This window comes from Corapipo altera, unplaced genomic scaffold (genome assembly GCF_003945725.1).
Source record: "Corapipo altera isolate COAL_440 unplaced genomic scaffold, ASM394572v1 71, whole genome shotgun sequence".
Taxonomy (NCBI): domain Eukaryota; kingdom Metazoa; phylum Chordata; class Aves; order Passeriformes; family Pipridae; genus Corapipo; species Corapipo altera.
Window position 1 is genome coordinate 1,008,638 of NW_020884916.1, and position 19,142 is coordinate 1,027,779.

The 19,142-nt window shown below is 58.0% G+C and overlaps 1 protein-coding gene across 2 annotated transcripts in view; it reads right to left on the reverse strand.

Annotated features, from left to right (window-relative positions):
- The window catches only part of DSCAML1 (DS cell adhesion molecule like 1), a 100,991-nt gene that overhangs the window by 5,010 nt on the left and 76,839 nt on the right, over window positions 1-19,142 (reverse strand). The window contains exons 9-32 of one of the 2 annotated variants that reach the window (XM_027655384.1): window positions 16,919-17,197; window positions 16,583-16,702; window positions 16,266-16,442; window positions 11,670-11,869; window positions 11,252-11,348; window positions 11,011-11,139; window positions 10,453-10,620; window positions 10,210-10,280; window positions 9,073-9,313; window positions 7,993-8,139; window positions 7,757-7,912; window positions 7,074-7,213; window positions 5,707-5,860; window positions 5,379-5,496; window positions 5,127-5,290; window positions 4,799-4,897; window positions 2,926-3,114; window positions 2,555-2,842; window positions 2,315-2,470; window positions 2,165-2,195; window positions 1,703-1,806; window positions 1,410-1,562; window positions 1,007-1,201; window positions 252-563 (exon numbers count right to left, since the gene is read on the reverse strand). In XM_027655384.1, the coding sequence (XP_027511185.1) occupies window positions 252-563; window positions 1,007-1,201; window positions 1,410-1,562; window positions 1,703-1,806; window positions 2,165-2,195; window positions 2,315-2,470; window positions 2,555-2,842; window positions 2,926-3,114; window positions 4,799-4,897; window positions 5,127-5,290; window positions 5,379-5,496; window positions 5,707-5,860; window positions 7,074-7,213; window positions 7,757-7,912; window positions 7,993-8,139; window positions 9,073-9,313; window positions 10,210-10,280; window positions 10,453-10,620; window positions 11,011-11,139; window positions 11,252-11,348; window positions 11,670-11,869; window positions 16,266-16,442; window positions 16,583-16,702; window positions 16,919-17,197 (3,888 nt within the window). Of the gene's footprint in view, window positions 1-251; window positions 564-1,006; window positions 1,202-1,409; window positions 1,563-1,702; window positions 1,822-2,164; window positions 2,196-2,314; window positions 2,471-2,554; window positions 2,843-2,925; window positions 3,115-4,798; window positions 4,898-5,126; window positions 5,291-5,378; window positions 5,497-5,706; window positions 5,861-7,073; window positions 7,214-7,756; window positions 7,913-7,992; window positions 8,140-9,072; window positions 9,314-10,209; window positions 10,281-10,452; window positions 10,621-11,010; window positions 11,140-11,251; window positions 11,349-11,669; window positions 11,870-16,265; window positions 16,443-16,582; window positions 16,703-16,918; window positions 17,198-19,142 lie in introns of both variants that reach the window. The other variant, XM_027655383.1, reaches the window with a different exon arrangement.

Here is a 19,142-nt window from a genome sequence, read left to right on the forward strand (position 1 = left end):
AATTGAAGGGAATATTAAGGAATTGAAGGGAATATTAAGGAATTGAAAGGAGTACTAAGGAATTGAAAGGAGTACTAAGGAATTGAAAGGAATACCAGAAGAAATGGGGAAACATATTAAGCAATTGAGAAAGAATATTAAAGAGTGGGAAGAAATACTAAGAACACAAAGGAATAAAAGAATGGGAAGGGCTCCTGGGGTGGTGGGACAGCCCTGGGGCACGGCTGGGGCCGGGCAGGAGCTGTACATACTCTTGCTGGCGCGGTGTGGGATGGGCACGGCCACGCTCTTGCCGCGCTCGCTGTCCTGGGGCTTGGGGGGGGAGGCGGTGAAGCGGCAGATGCCGGGCTCGGACGGGGTGCTCATGGAGGTCATGCTGTCGGCGTTGTCCGTCGTGCCCGTGGTCATCTGGTCGGAGGAGCTGTCGGAGATGAAGCACTCGGTGATCTCGAACTTGGCGTGCTGCAGCTGCTCCTCCAGCTTGGCGTGCTCGTAGGCGCGCGCCAGCTCCTCGTAGGTCGACGAGGCGCTCTCGGTGGACACCATGCTGTTCCGACCCTTGTCTGTGGGGGAGAGGATGTGTCACCTACCTGGGAGTTTTTCCTGCCCTGGGAGTGCCTTTCTCCATGTCACTGTCATCACGGGAGTGCCCAGGCTGTCCCTGCTGACATACACCCGGCCATCCGCAAGGCCAGGTTGGACAGGGTGTGGAGCAACCTGGTCTAGTGGAAGGTGTCACTGCCATGGCTGGAGATGGAAGAGGATGATCTTAAAAGTCCCCTCCAACCCAAACCACTCCAGGATTCTATGATTCTATCTGTTCCCAGAGCTGGGCACTGGTCTGGTTGCTCAGAGCCACCAAATTGTGGTTTCATGATCCCACTGACCGAGTTCTACTTCTGCACTCGCCCTGACCTCACAGTTTGTGGTCATGGCCAGTGAACCTGTGCACCCCAAACAGGCACTGGCAGCAGTGCCAGGGAGCCTCTGGGCAGTGCTGGCCCACCTGTGTCCTGCGAGAGGCTGGCACTGTAGCTGTCACTCTCGGTGACCGTGATGCCGTGCTGGGAGCCCACTGTCCTCCAGTCCGAGGTGAGGGTCCGTGCCGGGGTGGACGCCTGGCACTTGGTGAGGGTCCACTGGCTGGAGTAGCGGTTGCGGGTGCTGTGCGCAGACTTCACGCTCTTCCTCGACACAGGGTCTAAGGCACGAAGGTGACACGGTCACGGTGGGTCCCTCCCACAAACAGCCAGGATGCCGTCCCATCTCATCTCCCTGGAGCACTGCCCGCAACTTCTGCCTTACCAGCAGCTGCTTTTGGGCATGGTCACTGCTGGGGGACAGGGGTCTACAGGACAGCCCCCCGTGCTGCTCCCAGCACACCCACCCACAGCACTGCCACCACTCACTGGTGCCGGGGCGGATGTCCGACATGTCGATGAGGGGCCCCGTGTTCTGGATCAGAGCAGGGTGATGCAGCGAGACACCCGTGCAGAAGCTCTGGGGGTTCACTGCCTGACTGAACTCCGTGTCCGTCACAGGGATCGTGGCTTTGTCATCCCCTGTGGGAAGAAGCTGGAGCTCAGACCTTTCTCTGGCCAGGAGCTCGCTGTAGGTGCCTGCTGGCCCACACTCAGCCCATCCATGGGATTCCCCTGGCACTCGGGGGCACAAAGGGATGGGAGATTTGCTCTATGCTTACCCAGCTGTTTGATGCCTTCCTTGTCCTCGATGAGGAGCTGCACCCGTGGGATGTCGATGTGCAGTCGGGGGCCCTGCGGGGGCCCCTTCACCGGCGTGTCAAAGCTGCGGTTATTCTTGCTGTGAGGTAAGAGGGGACGCAGACCCGGCCATTACCGGAGACAGCCCCGGCGGCTCCAGCCTAGGACAGGCTGGGCATTGCCATCAGCCAGCCCACCCAGGGCTCAGCTCTGCCCAGGCAAGCTCTGGGGTGGGTGCCAGGACCCTCCAGCAAGCAGGAGCAGCCAGAAACAACAGGCTGCTGTGCTACAGGGGCACCAACAACCTTCGCAAGCCTGAGCTCAGGAAGGTCTGAACTAGACAGGGCTGAACCTGGGCTTAAAAGCATCCAGGACCAGTCCTCGACATGAAGCATTCCCTGCTTCCCCACCCAGCACCAGCCACAGGCAGCTCTGAGACCCACCTGATCAGCATTTCAGCCAAACTCTTGGCATCTGTGCAAGAGACATAAAAAACAAGGGTTTTTTTTTTTAAGGGAGATGTTTAGGGCACAGCAAGGCTGTCCAGGAACACAGCCTGGTCCTGTGCGCTGAGCCTCTGAGCCCCATCTCACCTCGGAGCCTCTTCAGCCGCTTCTCCTTCCTCTTCTTGCGGATGATGAAGAGCAGGGCCACTCCCAGCGTGGCCAGGATCACGGGGCAGGCGATGGTGAAGAGCTTCTTCACATCATCGCCCTCCCCCTGGGCAGACTTGATCGGGGGGATGGTGCCTAGGGCAGAGCGTGGGCGGGTGGGCGATCAGCACCCCGGGCCCCCCCAGCAGCGTGCCCCCCGCCCTGTCCCCCCACACTCACTGCCGTCGTAGTCCAGCGTGGCGAACTGCGTGGTCTCGTTGCCGCAGCCGGCGCTGTTACAGGCCTTCATGCGCAGCTCGTACCACGTGGCCTCGCGCAGCTCCGTGAGGAAAACCTCGCCCGAGCTGTTGGTGCGGAGGCTCTGCCACACCCAGTTGCCCTTGGGCCGGTACTCCAGGACGATGGCGGTGATGGGGCAGCCCCCGCTGCTCCAGCCCTGCAGGTTCAGCCTGGCGTGCGTGGAGTTGATGTGGGTGAAGAGGTGCTGGTCCTTGCTGAAGGAGGGCTCTGCGGGAGAGGGGCTGTCAGGAGGGCCGTGGCGGGGAGGGGACCACCCTGTCCCCCCCAGGGACACTGCAGGGCTGGCTCACCTCTGCCGTGGGTCTTGGCCTCGATGATCTCGCTGATGCGTCCAGCCCCGACGCTGTTCTTGGCCGCCAGCTTCACCTTGTACCACGTGCCACACTTGAGGCTCTCCAGCTTGAAGGAGCGCTCGGAGGAGCTGATGAACACGTCCTTCCACTCCTCGCTGTTGTCCACCGAGTACTGGAGCACAAAGCCTTTGGGAGCAAGGGCAGAGGGTCACCCCCAGGCACAGGGGTGAGGGCGAGAGGAAGGGGTTATGGCTGGCACAGAGCCTTTGGGTACCCCCTCCCACCTTGGCACACACCCAGTTCCAAAATCCAACGCAGCCCAGCAGCACCAGGGCACCCACTACACACCGATTTGTGCACCACTGTGTGCTCACAAGCGCCTGCTCTGCCCACCACATGGGACAAGAGGAGTGTGGGCACCCCTGGCACCTCTTGAGTGCTCTGCCAGAGGGCCCCAGTCACACATGGCCCACCCCCAGTGCCACCAGCATGGTCCCATTGCTTGCTTCCACAGGGGAGTGCACTCTGTGATTGACTGGTGTGAGGCTATAAAGGGAAAGCCGGAATTAACTGGCTCCCTCGGGAAGCTGCAGGGAAGTTGCTTCTGTCATTGCACGCCGCCTCCTCTCCCGTGATGAAGAGTATTAGGAAGCACACTGTGTCCTAGATGAGCAAACCTGTTACGCTGCCACCAACAAGCCTGAAGATGGCTGGGCTGGGCTGCTCAGGGAGAGGCACAGGGAGCTGGGGAGGAGGGACACGGCACTGAGGGCACTGGTGCCCCCGACAGCAAAACCCTGCTGTCCCAGCTGCTGACCAAGCTTTCGTGGTGCAGGATATTTTGCCAATTCTCAAATAAAGATAACAGAGAAGGGTAGGCTTTCTGCCTTGCTCTGTGTGTCACGAGCCACACAATGCAGAGCCTGCAGGACCACTCTGGTGCCGACACCACCTGGGTACTGGTGTGGTGATGCCAAAGGACCCACGTGAAGGTGCTCTGTGAACCACCAGCTCCAGTTTGGGCAAAGCAGTGCCAAGGGAAGGGACATTTCTTGCACCTCCCCAGCACCAAGGCTTCCCTATGGATGGTAATACCTGGACCTTCCCAGGTCTGTGGGCACATGATTCCCAGTGGTGTCAACACCAGCCCTGACACTCCCACACCACCCACGGTGCCTGGCACCCTGGTGCCTGCCACCAGTTATTTATTTATTTTGTACATGCAGCATGTTTTTAATATTTCTAATCCAATTATAACCAAATTTATCAACAGAGTCCGCTGGAGTGAAAGGCTGCTGGCTGGGGAGATTTGCTTGTAATTACTTTCATGCTTTTAATTAATTGTAAGCGAGGTCTCCTTCCTCGCTCCCCCCTCCGTGTGCAGCTGTTTCGACGTATAATTCATGAGATGAATCAGAGCAGAAAGGAGGCTTGGGAAAGCAGGGATGCTCCTGGAGCCCTCCTGAAATCCTCAGCCTGGCAGGGACAGGGGACAATTCATGTCCTAGTGGGTTCAGAGTTGCCAGGAGATACGGAGCAGCACTGTGGCCACCAGCACCTGAGCACTTAATGATGTGCCCTTCCTTAGCTACCTCAGACCCTGCACCTTGTCCAAAACACCTCACAATCCCCTCCTCAGGGCTGGAAGGCCCTGCTATGAGCTCAGAAGCATCAACCTTACTCTGGAGCATTTTGGAGAGGGGGAAACTGGGGCACAGAGACAAAAATGTGGCACAGCGTGCAGGGGTGTGCCTGAAAGGCACGAAAGGCATAAAAATATGTTCCACGAGCCTCAGCTCCCAGCAGCAGAGGCACCCATGGCTCTGGGATGAGGTGCTGGCACCAGCCCCATTGCTCACAGCAGCCCTACCTCGGATGGAGCTGCCCCCGTTGTCCCCGGGGATCCAGGCCAGTGTGATGGACGATGCCGAGGTCTTGGAGACAGTCAGGCGGGGCTGGTCCGGGGGCACTAAGGAGGAGGGAAAGCCCGTGAGCACCTCACACACACAAAGTACCATAAACTGTGCTCCCCAAAAGTGCCAACAAGACCTCCCACTCAGCCCTGGGCCAGCACGAGCCCCTCGTGCAGGACAGACCCCGAGGTGCTTCACCCACTGAGCGCTGGGCAGCGACAGCGCAGGGACGGAGCAGGTCCGTGCAGGGCACCTGCTCCCTGACACGGGGCTGGGAACCCTCACCTTGCACCAGCAGGTTGATGATGATGGTGTCGAAGCCCCAGGTGTTGGTGGCGGTGCAGGTGTAGTAGCCAGAGTCCTCGGCCTTCACCGAGCGCAGCACCAGGGTGCCGTTGGCCTGGATCAGGCGATGCCCGTCCACCGTCACGGGGATGGCAGAGTCCTCGCTGCCGGGAGGGGAGAGGGTGCATCAGCCATATGTGACACAGCAAGGGCAGAGCAGCTGGCATTGGCCCCCGGCAGCCCCCTCAGTACCTGTCCTTGGTCCACTTGATGGCAGGCACTGGCTCCCCAACAGAGTTGCACGGCAGCCTCACGTCCTTCATCCACGGCGTGGTGACGGTGCCTCCAAAGGAGATGATCTTGGCAGGGGCTTGGGGACAAGGAGGGGGTCAGCCTTGTGGGAGACAGACCCCATTCACAGACCCCATGGCACATGGCGAGAGCCGAGGCCACCCATGCCACACCTCCTCTGCCCTGGGGTCACCCCCAGCCATCCCGTCCCACCAGCTGTGGGGCTGCCACAGCACCCCTTGGGGCAGGGACAGGGGTGTGACCCCCCAGCCTGGCAGCCCCGCCGTACCTTTCCCCGCGGGCTCGATGGTGACCTTCTCGCTGATGTTGCCGCGGCCGGCAGAGGTGACGGCGGCCACCCAGAGCAGGTACTGCTGCCCGCGGTTCAGGTGGGCGATGCGGTAGAACAGCTGGTCGGGGCTGGTCTCGTACTCGCTGGGGGCCTGTGGGGAGGGGGACGGGAAGATGTGCAGCCTCGGTGAGACCCTCACCCCATCTCTCCCACCACTCGCTGCCGTGCTCTGGGTTTGCTCCCGAGCAGCAGCTCAGCTCTGCTCCGTGTTCCTCAATGCCAGTGTGAGCCGGCTGGTGTCGTGATTCCTCCAGGGAGCCCGGGCTGGAGCCCGAGGAACAGATGGCTGCGACGGCATGGTTTGTTCCCGGGAAAGGGAAGGATGCTTCCCTGACACCCGCCAAGCTGCGGCGGGGGCCAGTGTGGGGGCAACCCCTCACCAGCCTGCCTCAAACCTGCTGTGGTCACAGTGAGAGGCCAAGGGATCCCCAAAACGCATGTGGGGTCACCTCTTGCATCACCCACAGTGACTGTCCCAACCCCACTGTGGTCCTCCTGAGAGGTCTGGTTGTGTGCAAGTGCCAGGGCCAGTCCCTATCACATCAGGGCCAAAGTCACCCTGCTCCGAGTGCACCACATGGGGAAATGCTGCCCTGCACAGCATCGAGTCACCCCACCGTGCTGGCACTGGACAGGGATGGGGGCTCCACGACCCCTCTGGCATGGTATGGATGTGGTATTTACATGTATGACCACACAGGGACCTGCACGTTCCTTGTCTGCACACACGTGTGCCCTTGCAGGGCCCATGGCTGTAAATGTGCCCCAAAGTGGACACACCTATATGAATATTGCATAGTATACATAATTTTTTTTTTACCCAAATGACAGTTTTGACAAGATGCCAAGAAAACAATATCGGATCCCAGCGGTTTTACCAGTTGCTTTGATGAAAAGATTATGTTGCCCTGGAAACCAGAGGCTCAGATAGTGAAATGAGTTTGAGAAGGAGCTTTTGATAAGCACTAGTCTGCAGACCTCCCATCAACCTCTCCCTCACCAAGGAGGGATGGGACCAGGTTGGATTTCTATTTCATTTTTGGTCAGCTGCTGGCATGTTTCCCCCTCTGGAGTGAGTGCTGAGCAGGGAAGATGCTGGAGGATGGGAACAGACTGACAATGGGACCATGTCCTGATGATGGGTGTCCATGGATGTCCTTGGACAACTCTGCAGCACATGGACCTCCCCAAGGGGCCTTTGCTACTGCCTGGCATCAGCCCTCCCTCCTGCTCCTGCTTGGACAGCTCAGCATTCCCTGGCACACGGTGGTGATTCCCATCTCACCCCCATCCCCATCACGTACCGGCTGCCCCGAGCCGGGGCTGGAGCAGAAGATGGTGTATTTCCGAATGATGCCGTTGGGCTTGGCTGGGGGCAGCCAGGACACCACCACGCTGCTGGCTGAGGATGGGACAGCCTTGATGCCAGCCGGGGGACCTGGAACTGAGGAGGGAGAGTGTGACAGAGCCGGTGCCTGGAAGTCTCCAAGGTCTCTGCCCAGCTCAGAGGGGCGACAGCATCCCAACCACACACTGCAGTCACACCAGCACTGGGCACATACAAGCAGGGACAGGTCTGCCTGTGGGACACCTCTTCATGGGTGGCTCTGGTCCCCATGTGAGCCTGAGGCAGGAGGGTTAATTGCAGTCCAAGCTCTGGTTTAGAAATCATGATTGGCTTTTAATGGCCATCTCCTTAATCTGTCAGCTGTGCCCTGCCCAGCTGCGCCTCCCTCCCAGCATCTGGTGCTGCTTCGCAGGACACAGGCCCAGGAACGCTCTGCTACCGAGTTAATGGCATTAAAGTAGGGCAGGCGGGGTGTAAATATTTAAATATCCACACTTAAGGAAAATGAAAAAAAAAAAGGGAAAGGGAAATGCCCTGCCCCTGGCTGCACACGGGGGGTTCCCTCCGCGCCCCTGTAGCCACTCCAGTGCAGCAGCACAAGGTGCTGCTGTGGCACGAGGGAGTGGCAGTGCCACTTACTGTCCTCCTTGGTCTGGATGTAGAGCACGCTGCTGCGCACGCCGTCGCCTGCCTGGGTGTAGGCCAGCACCTGCACGCTGTAGTTGGTGAACTTCTCCATGCCCCGCAGCTCCACTCGCTCCCGTGTGGTCGTGATGTTCTGCATCTCGCCCCACTCTGCAGGGAGACAGGGCCCATCAGCCCCCGGCCACCACCCACCCGGGTCCCCCCGTCACCTTCTCCCCACGAGCGCTCACCTCCGTCCATGTAGAGGGACCAGAAGATGACCCGGTACCCCTTGAGCACCCCGTTGAGGGTGCTGCGCGGGGGCTCCGACCACGAGATCACGGCCACGTCCGAGGTGATGGAGATGGCCCGCACGTTCTCGGGGGGCTGGCTGGGAACTGGGGAGAGGATGGACAGGGAGGACAATCAGCAGGAGGATGGAGATGCCAGGCTAAGGGAGCCGTGTCCCATGCACCCCCATGGGACCCCATCCTGCTGCTCTTCTGTCTCCCCCTGAGCCGGTCCTGCCCAGCAGTGCTCTGCCTCTAACATGCAGTTTTGCTCCTCCTGGACCACTGACCACACGTGCTCATGGTGACAAGGAGTCAGTCCACTGGGACTGGCTGGGCTTCCCAGGGAGGGAAGAGCAGGAGAGCTGGCTGGATATGAGGTAATTAGATCCCATTGCCCCGTAAGAGGTAACTCTAATTTTTATGAGCATTTAAATGATAATACATCACCGTAACGATCCTCTTTGAAAATGATTATTGTTTCATATTACTTAGGTGCAAAAATATAAGCACCATGTAATTAGGGACAGAGTATAATAAACTAATACAGATAGTCCGTTTGAACGAAATGAAGGTAATATAATTATGGAAAAGACACTATTGCTAAAACAGGGGCCCTTGAATACCCCGGGAGGAGTGCTAATGCAGCCAGGAAACGATTGTGGTTTGACAGGCTAACGAGAGCCTTAATTAAGTATGAAAAACTGCTGAGCAAACGCACTGCAAAACTTTTTTCTCATTGTTTTTAAAGAGACTGAGGCCATCGGCCACGTGTCCCAGATGGTAACCTGCCCGGCACTTTGGCAATGCCTAAATTCACCTTGCATCCCTCTAATCATGCCAGAAATCCTGTGCCAGGGGTGTCCTGACATCTTGGTGCTCCCAGCTCCTTCCCAGGTTGCTGTGAGGGTGCACACAGCTGGTGCTGCTGGTGGCAGCCACCCCCTAGACTTGCTTGGGGTGGGGTAGGGAGTGACCAAGGATCCCCCAGTCACTGGGGAGCAGGAAAACTGCCTGCTTTGGTCACAGGGGCAGCCTTACCGTCCTCCAGCGTGGTGGCATTGATCTCGCTGGACGAGGGCCCCGTGCCCGCGCGGTTGAACGCCTGCACCACCACCCCGTACTGCGCAAACTTCTTCAGGTTGTCCAGCGTGTAGACCTCGCTGTCGCCCGTGGCCTTCATCTCCACGATGCTGTACTGCCCGTTGCTGCCCGGGCTGTTCTCCCGGTACCCGATCTGGTAGCCACGGATCACCCCGTTCTGCAGCTCCTTCTTTGGGGCCTGAGGAACGAGGAGGGTGGGATGGAGAGCGGTGTCACGCAGGGCTACGGGGTCAGGAGGCTTGTGGGGCTCTGCAGCCCGACCACTTCTCCCCAGTGGCTTTTCTCAATGCTACTAAGTTGTTTCCTCTCCTCACAGCACTTGGGTGCATACACTGAGTGGCAAAATAGGGATAAAAAATGTCCTGTGGGTCCTTGGAGACACCAAGAAGTGCTGGCCTGGGCAGTGGGATGTGCCCAGACAACACCAGTCCCCAACTGGAACAGCTCAGCAGGAGGAGGGAAAACCCCAAGTCTGGCAGCCTTAGAGGCCACACTGAGATCAATCTTAACAATATTTCTCTGAAGCATTAAGAAATCAATAGGGTTGATTGCAAATTTATGTTACAAAGCCAGGGCGATCCATCTTGCTGAAATACTCCTAAAACGAAGTGACTTATCTTTCAAGTGAATCTTACTTTCCATTAATCTGTTTTTCAGTGCTTAAGGGGAGGGGGGAGAAGCTGAAACCCTAAATTTATTGACTTAGCAGTTCATTCCCAAGTCCTAACTTTATAATCAATTTTATTTTTCATTAGGCAGCTTTGGAAAAATAAATCCGATTCTAAGTTTTATCGATCTCTGCTCAAACACTTTGCAACCCGGCATCTCAGTTTTTACATATTTATCCTCTCTCCCCCATGGCCCCCCATGGACACCCTATGAGATAACGAGCTTGTTATAAAACAGGATTAATAAGGGCCTCATGCGAACTGTACGTCCAGCCTTTGGGTTTTCATTTTTCCTGGGAAATCCTTCCTGACTCCCATAGTGTTGATGACATGCTGAGTCCCAGGACAAGATGGGAGAGCTGCCCGAGCGCCTGTGGCCAGGGAAAGCCATGTTGGCCTCACTCACCTTCCAGGTGACCTGGATGCTCTGAGATGTCATGGGCTGCAAGGTGACATCCATCGGAGGGCCATCGGGAGCTGCGGAGAAACAAACCCAAAAGAGCACGTTGAGAAGCATCAGGGAAAGGAGCCTCCTCACCAGGAAAACACTTGGCTTTAGGAGAGCTGTGTCCCAGCCAGCTTGCTTCACCCAAGGCTGCCCCTGGCCACCCCTGCCCGCTGTCCCCAGAGCCTGAGCCGGGACTGGCACCTGCTTCCTCCGTGCTGATGGTGAGCTCCTTGCTGGGCTCGCTGCGCCCGATCTTGTTGAAGGAGTACATGCGGATGCTGTACACGGAGGCGGGGTGCAGGTCCACGATGTTCGCCTGGTTGATGGTCGGGGAGATGTTGCGCGTGGACTGCTTAAAATCCCAGGAATCTGGAAGAGCAGTGGAGCAAGACGGGAGGGTCAGCACCTGAATCCCTCGGCGAGGGGGCCGTGCTCAGGCAGGTGAGGTCCCCAAGCACCTCCAGCTTTTGTCCCCCTTGGAGATGTGCTGCTTTCCCTCTCTCGCCGTTGTGCATCTGGGGTTCCAACTTTTCACAAATATTGTCTCTTTTAATATTCCCTTTCAAATGCTCCCATCCAACAGAAATTACCATATTTCATTAATGCTGCTCTCTCCTTTCTTCATCAAAGGAACTGGGATGCAGAGTATTCCCTTGGAGGTGCCGGTGGGGCAGCCCCACACCTGCCTGCACAGCCCAGTCCCAGGACACAGCCCTCAGCCCCGCTGTGGCACAGGGAGGGGACGTCACTGTCACCTACCTGACTTGTTCTTGTACTCGATATCGAACCCCGTGATGATGCTGTTGCCGTCAAACCGCTGCGTCCATCGCAAATTCATACTCCGGGCTTTCACCTCGCGGATCTCCAGCTCCGGTGGGTCAGGGGGCTCTTGGGGACACAGGGGCAGGTTAGGGACACAGGGAGAGAGGCCCTCCAGGAGCGGGGGGACCCTCGCAGCAAGGTTTTGGGCCTCAGGGCTCACTTATGGGGGATTATGTACCTTGGACGGTGAGCTGGATCAAGCCTCTGTCCTCGCCGTAGGAGTTGATGGCATGGCAGGAGAAGAAGACGGAGTCCCCACGGTCGGCTGGTTTCAACTGCAAATGTTTCAGGGAGAGGAGTCAATTCCGACTGGGCTCCAGTGAGCACCGTGCCCCTGCCTCCCCCTGCCATCACTGCCTGCTCCCACCACTGTGCCACTGTTGAGAGTCACAACCCCTCCAGCGGGATTCCCACCATCCCACCCCGCTGGGCTCAGTTTTTCCAGCCAGGGAGCCCACCCTCAGCGCCAGCCTCCCCAGCACCCACCCAGGGCCAGCGACACACTCACTGCGCACCCCTCTGTGTCATCTGCCTCCCTCCACCACCCAGCAGGACCCCCAGCAGCCCCGGGCAGGCGCAGGACCCCCAATTCTCACCTTGAGGGTGGAGATGACCTCGTCGCCGTTGTCCTTGGTGGTGATGGCGTAGCGCATGTTGCGGTCGGGGTCGATGACGGTGTCGCCCTTCTCCCAGCGGATGATGATGGGCCGCTCGCCCCTGGCCGTGCAGTTCAGCTCCTTGGTCTGCCCCTTGATGGCGATGGTGGTGTTGGGGTGGGAGGTGATCATGGCTGGGACTGGGGGGAGGCAGAGGGTCACCCGTGTGCCCAGGGCATGACCAGGTGCCACCTGTGGTTGCCCGGCCCCGGCAGAGCCCACAGACCCCGCCGGGGAGGCGGCGGATGCGGGTCTCACCAAGAGGCCACGCAGCCCAAAGCGGAACCGTCTCGCTGCATTATACAGCTCAGGATCATAAAATAATGAAGCAGATAAATTTTATAATGCATAGCATTACACCGGGGTAGACAATAAAACGTGAAAGACAAATAACCAGGCGCACACTATAATGAAGAGAAAGCCTCCAGTCTGAGACGTGCGGGTATGAATTATTGACTAAGGTTTTACACTCCCGAGGATGAGAGGAAGAATGTTTTCCATCATGGATTTGCATAATTCACTCGTATAAACCTGGGCAGAATACAGAGTGTGATTCCCTATCAGCAAGGCCGCCTTTGCATTGCAGATGCCAGAGATGATTTTTTTTTTTATCCATAGCCATCCCAATATGCAAAGAGGGATGGTGGGGACACCCTGTGCCAAGGTCAGCACCCACCCAGCGTGCAGCACCCAGTGCTGCTCTAGCAGTGGGTGCAGGGATGGTTGATCCTTGCTGTGAGCATGCTGTACTGATCCCCAGCCAGGCTCTTCCCTGCTACAAGAGCCAAGACCTCATGCCACCCCGGTGCCATGCAGTGGGCTGGCTGTGGCAGGCACCACACGGGAGGAACGGGCTGGGGGACTGAGGGCAGCCTGGGTAAGCAGAAAAAAATGTAATGCATAAACAAACAGCAGTGCTGAGTCCCGCAGTAATGTATGATAATGACAATCCGCAAAGGCAACACACACTGTTCTAATGGGACACAAGAGGCTCTAATGAGCTACGACTTCTCGGCTTTCTGTGGCAATGTAATTCAATTAACAGCGAAGGAAACCTTTCCTCTGGAGCTGCCATGGTTTGTGGGGTGCAGGACAGCACCATGCCCAGCCTGGGGCCTGCTGGCAGCACCTGTGGCAATCCTGCCCCGAGGGAAGCACAGCCTCCCACAAGCTGGCACAGGGGGGATGGCAAACAGAAAAAGAGCAGGGATGTTGGGGCACTGCAGTCTGGACCACGGGAAACCAAGGGTTACAAGAAACAGACCAAAACTTCTCCTAACTCTGCCCTGTCCCATCCCCAGCTGCCCCTCCTACCCCAGCTCCATCTGCCTGCAGTCAGAGATCCACCAGGGACAGGCATGGGAAGCACTGACCAAACCCCAGCATTCCACATCCCACCAGGATGAAGACAGAGCTCAGGGACAGATGGGGGCTCTTGCACCTATGCCAAACCAGGGCTGACCGTGCACAGCGTAACACAAGGGCACACACACACCTGGATTAGGGTCTCAGCACCCAGTTTTGGCACTATGGCAGCTCTCACCGGGCTCCTGCCTGCTGTCCCCAGTTCCTGTCATGGAAAACCATTGGAAAACCATTTGGCAAGCAGGAGCACAGCCCTGATCCAGCCCAGGCTGGAGGCCTGTGGGTCACAGAGGGTGTGCAGGACTGCAGGTGCCAAAGGGGCAGGACAGCCCAGCAGGGCTGTGGCAGCTGTGGAGGCAGCAGCCCCGGGAGACGAGCTCCGTTTCAGGCTCTGCTTCACTGAAATGCACTTATTGATGTTTGATTAAAAGCAGCTCCTTGGATGTAAACATATCAACTTCTCTCAATTGCTGGGGTCCCAGGAGAGCAGCATGCCGTCCAGAGCAGGAAAACAGCACAACCAACCCAAAGAAAACCCCAGGCAGCTGTTAGGACAGCACAGATCAGGGCACAGGGGCAGCACTGCTTGCAGATCGGTACCGACGCCTGCCCTGGAGCAGCTCTGCCACTTGCAGAGGGACAGCATTGCTTGGGACTGGCCACAGGACCTCCAGGGCTGGCCAGGGACATCAGTAATGGTTCCTGCCCATCAGAGCACCAGTCACAGCCCCAGTCAGCACTCTGGCAGACAGGCCTCCCTTGAGGAGAGCTCATGTCTTCTGTGCCCACCCATCCTCCTGGTGCCCAGCCCGCCCAGCCGCTCCCCTGTGCCCACGGGCCTTGTTAACAAGCTAAAGGCTGGTCCTACTGGTTGGGCAGAGATAAGCCTGGGAACAAAGGGAGACAACAGCCACCAGCACGCTCTGCTGTCCCACGCCAGGCTGGGGCACGAGCTGCTTCACAGCGCGCTGGTGACAACTGAATGAGAACAGTGACAAGGGTGACAACGGCTGTGCCTGCCTCCCTCGCCCCCCTCTTTCTTGTTTGGAGCCCGCTCTGTGATGTTAATTTGATTGCACCCGTCTCAGCTTCCTTTCTACACTGATTAGCTGAGTTTCACCTGAAGCATGAGATTAATTCAAATTGCATGGAAGCAATCAGTTATGCTCGTGCCGCACGGCAGCGAACTCCAAACGGGGCTGTGCCGTGACACACAGGCAGTGGTCCCTCTCCCTGCCCGCCAGCTGGACCCCCGGCATCGAGGTGAGGACCAGGCAGAGGAGCCCCCACCCCAGCAAGCACTGCCCAGTGCTCTGGCACAGCCAGCAGGACCCCCCGAGGACGTGACCGTCCCCATCCCACACGTTCTGCTCTCAGTACCCGGGCAGGTGTGCAGCCATGTGCTAAATGGCATTTATCACGGCTGGCAGTCCCCTCACCTGAGCCCAGCCCACCCTGCTGTCCCCTTGGGCACAGGCTCCCATCCTCCAGCATTCCCCACCTTCCACTCTGCGTGCTCCCGGCTGGGTGCTGCTGAGTTCTTCCCCAGAACAGGGAAGGACAGGCTACCATGGTGTGGTAGCAACCAGGGACAGCAAAGCCCCAGCCCTACGGGTGACATCCCCATGCCAGAAAATCCGGTGGCTTTCCTTGCCCATTCCCTGACAAAAGCAGCGTCCAGCTCCTCCTGGCACTGCCAAGTCCGCGGGCACTCAGCCAGGATGGCACACACTGTCCAGTGTGTTACCTGACTCGCCCCTGGAGCCCAGGGAAGGGGATGTGCGATGTTGGCTGCCTGCAGCACTCCCCTCTCCCCTGCTGACCGCCTGTGTGCTTTGTTTGGGCTCTGATTAACTCTCATTTAACTCTGTCCGCAGTGGCCTGACTTTCAGGAAAAGCCAGCGCTGATCTCCCTTTAATTGGACTGACATTTCACTAAACAAACAAAAACCCCAAAATGAAACAAAACAAAGAGCCCATCTAATGCTTAATTGGCTGTGGCGCTTTGTCTACCTATTCATCCGAACCTTTTCAAAGGCGGCAAGGGCTCCGGGAGATGCAAAAGCACACGCATAATAAGGTTATGTGCTATTCAAGTCAGCAAGCAACCTGTCCTGGGATGCAATTACGGCAGATAGCAGGGACACGGCACCAGTTCGGGCTCCCAGACTTCGGCACGTTCACTCGGGATTAATCGCCTCGACTTTGTACCTGCACCTCATTGAAGTGCCTTGTTTGAAGTCGCTCGTTTTGATTCATCAGTCGGCGGGATAAATTAAACAGCTGACAGGGAGGGGAGAAGGAACCCGGGAAGGCAGAGGTTGGGTGGGGAGGGGAGAAGCCCCTGAGAGAAACGGCTGCCAATGCCAGGAAAGAAAGTGCCTGGCTGGGGAGGGGGAGGCAGGAAAGGAGCTGCCTGAGCCAGAGTCACTTTCTCCTTATCCCAGAGACCTCAGCCAGGACACGATGGGGCCCAGAGAGGGCTGCACATCCCCTCTACCCAAAACACCCCGCCCAGGGGACAGCCAGGGTGGTGGTGGCTCCCACAGCTCCACCTGCAGCCTCCATCCACTCTGGCATGGGGCCAGCAGCCAGAGGACTTACTGCTTCAGCCCCCCTGGCGTGGGCAGGGCAGAGCTCAGCCCTGCTGAGCCCAGCCCCGACCCCAGCCTCTCTCAGAGACATACAGGAACAAGCCAGACGCCCTCCACCACCTCCTTTTGGAGGTTGGAATGCTCGCAGCAGCAACAACCACTAACTAACACAGAGCTGGCAATTATCCATTCTGCTGGTAGCAACGGGAGAGCAATCCAATAACACACGCGGTTCAAACACGGTGTCTAACAACACTTCCCAGCCCATCCCTGTCAAAGTAGCCCAGCTACTTCCTTTCCTCCTGTCTGATGTAGATTGATTGCTTGGTTTTATTAAAGACAAAGTGTGTTTAATACCAAAAGGGAAGCGGGTCCCTGGAGGGGAGGAATCAATGCCCTCCCATGCCCTGCGCATCGATCGCGGGGTTGCGCGGAGCCAAGGCCGGAGCGCGGCTGGTGCAGCAGGAACCCTCGGAAAGGAGGAGGGGGCTGCACCAGAACAGGCTCTGCTGGCCACCACAGGTCCCACAGCCACAGCCACCCCCATCACCCCCACGGCACGGCCCCAGGTACTTACTCTTGACGGTGAGAAACATGGACTTGCTGATGTCTGTGCCCACGCCGTTGCTGGCCTGGCACAGGTAGTAGCCGATGTCCTCCTCCAGCACGTGGCGGATGAGCAGGGAGCTGTTGGGCAGGATCTGGATGCGGCCCGTGAGGGGGATGGGGTGGTACTGCTGGGGGTTGCCGCTCCCTAGGAGGGGACACAAAGACACAGAGCTCAGCTGAGGCAGAGGAGCGCTCGTGAGGCTCAGAGCTGGGGTGGCCACGCTGAAGGGACTCTCCCCAGCCCGCCCCGATGTCCCTACACACTGCCACGTGACCCATCCCTACCTTTAGCGTGTTTCCACATGACTTTTGGAGGGGGGTATCCGTCAACAGAGCAGTTCAGCACCCCGGCTTTACCATAAATGCCATCCTGGTTGTTGGGTTGGACAACAAAACGAGGAGGCACTGAGGAATTTGAGAGGAAAAGATGGTCACTGTAGCAAAACCCCCATCAGATCCCTATAGCTCCCTCCTGCACGGGGGGCTTAACTCTGCTCCTCACCCTCCCACCCTCTTCTGCGCCTACAGAGCAGCCTCCCAGCTTCTCCCTGCTCCCCACTGTGCTTCCCTCCCTCGCTGCCCACCCTCCTGAGACCCCCAGGGTGGTCCCGTGGTGCTCACCCCGCACGATGAGCTGCCGCTCCCGGCTGACGGTGGCCGCGTCGTTGCTGGCGATGCAGGTGTAGTTGCCGTTGTGCTTGAGGGAGACGCTGGAGATCTGCAGGGAGCTCATGAACTCCTTGCTCTCGATGGTGACTCCGGAGCCGGAGAGGATGACGTGCCCGTCTTTCCTCCAGGTGATGTGGATGGGCATGTCCCCGGAGGAGACCACGCAGGGGATGTAGAGGAGCTGCCCGATGGAGGCTGGTGGGAACTCGAAGGGCTGGATCAGTGGAGGGACTGTTGAGGGGAGAGGCAGAAAATGCTGGAGAGCCCATCCCAGGAAAACCTTTCTCCAGCAGGGATGGGTTGCATCAGGGCTTGGGGGAGATGCTGTCCCTGGAGAAGCAGCCGCCCAGAAACTAAGGCAGGCTTTTGATTCCACCAGGAACGTGGCCAGGGGAGAGCAGAAGGTGCGGCTGAGCACAGAACAGCAGGAAGACTTCTCCCACCTGGCAGGATCACCCTGCTGAGAGCAGGATGGAGAAACACCAGCCTCCAGAGCAGAGCAGACCCTGCAGTGGGGAAAGCCCTGGCCGCCCCCAGCACGTGCCAACCGAAATTCCACCTCAGCATTTATCTGCTCGCAGAAAAGCCATTATTAGATGGATGCTTTTCTTAAAGGCACCGGATTCAGAACCAGCCATTATCTTTCTGATAACTTAATTAGGCAACCGCAGCATCTCTGGCAATGTGGGAGGGGGAAGAAAGTGGAGAGAGGGAGACAATTAGCTTAACAAGGCTCAGCACCTGGTAGACGAGCTCCTCTTTCCGCAGTCTCCATAATTAAATTAGCAGGCTGCCAATTGTCCTTTTGGCAGAAGGGAGCTGCCCTCTCGTAGAGGCACGGGGGCAGCTCCCTGTACCCCCTGCACACCCCTGGGCTCCCACCTCCCCCACCGTGCCCAGCCTCAGCACCACTGCCTGGTCCCTGAGCAGGGGGCAAGCAGGGGCTGTCACTGTTCCCCAGGCGTGAGCTGCTGCCACCAGGCAGGCAGGTACAGGCAAGTACAGGCAGGGCTTGCCTGCTCCTTCACTGGCTACAGAGACGTGGCTCGAGCTGCCGGAGCCATGGAGCCAGTGCTGCCTGTTTTCCATAATTAATGAATAATTAATTGGGAATGCACTGCAGTCTATTGCAGAGCGGGGATGGGCTTGTGGATCCGCGCCTCTCTGAACGTGCCCTTCTGGTTGCTGCTGAGCACCAGGAAAAGGACAGGCTCCCTCAGACCGAGCTCTCCCTGCTCCAGCTTTCCACAAACAGAACTCACAACTCTCCTTTCCTTCCCAGATCACTTCCCGCTGTGACTGTCCTTTCTCCAGGGCTTCCAGGCTCTCATGTGGCTGCCACAGGAGGTTGCCACAGCCCAGAGTACCGTGCCAGGGTCTCCCTGCCCGCAGTGCCAACGCAGAGCCCATCCCAGCAGCTCAGGTCCATAGGGGACCCCAGCAAACAGCCTCAGCCTTCCCATGAGGTGAAGCATCACCCCATGGTGCTGGCACTGATGCAGGGCTGGTGTCAGCACCACGCTCCCCAAATCACCACAGCCACCTGAGCAGAGCCGTGCGAGAGCCCCAGGACAGCACCAAACCCACATGGGATTAATTAAAACCTTCAAAGACGTCTGCAGGAAGAAGGAGCTCTCCTTGTAGGAGAGGCTGGATGCTGGATTGTGCTGCTGGGGAAGCGCAGGGGAGAGGCCCCAGCAGCACCCCCGAGCTAAAAAACCCTGAGGAGCAGGGAGGTTTGAAGCTGGAACCTGGGGGCCCTGGGGCCCCCCAGAGAAGCAGCAGCAGCTACACCTGGGCAGGAGCTTCCTCAACAAGAGATGGGGGCAATGCCTCACAAACAGGGCTGGGGGCTGCCTGCACATCCCCATTCTCACAGGGAGTGGTGCTGGAGGGACTTATAAAGCTTTTATTGCTGTGTGCTCAGAAGGACCTGCATAACTCACTGGTGGCACTTCACGTCGTCGCCAGGCACTTGTGGCCATAAAAGCTTTACGGTGTTCCACAGCATCCCACAGTCCTCACTCCATGCAGTTATGTTTATTCACTCCCTGACTGTCTTCTAGGGCTTTGCCAGTCTTTTCCACAGGCCTTTTATGCCATGGCCGGAGGAAATGAGGAATCCAGCCAGCAGGGTTGGGTGTAAATCTCCAGCAGCCGGAGTGAAGATGTCTGG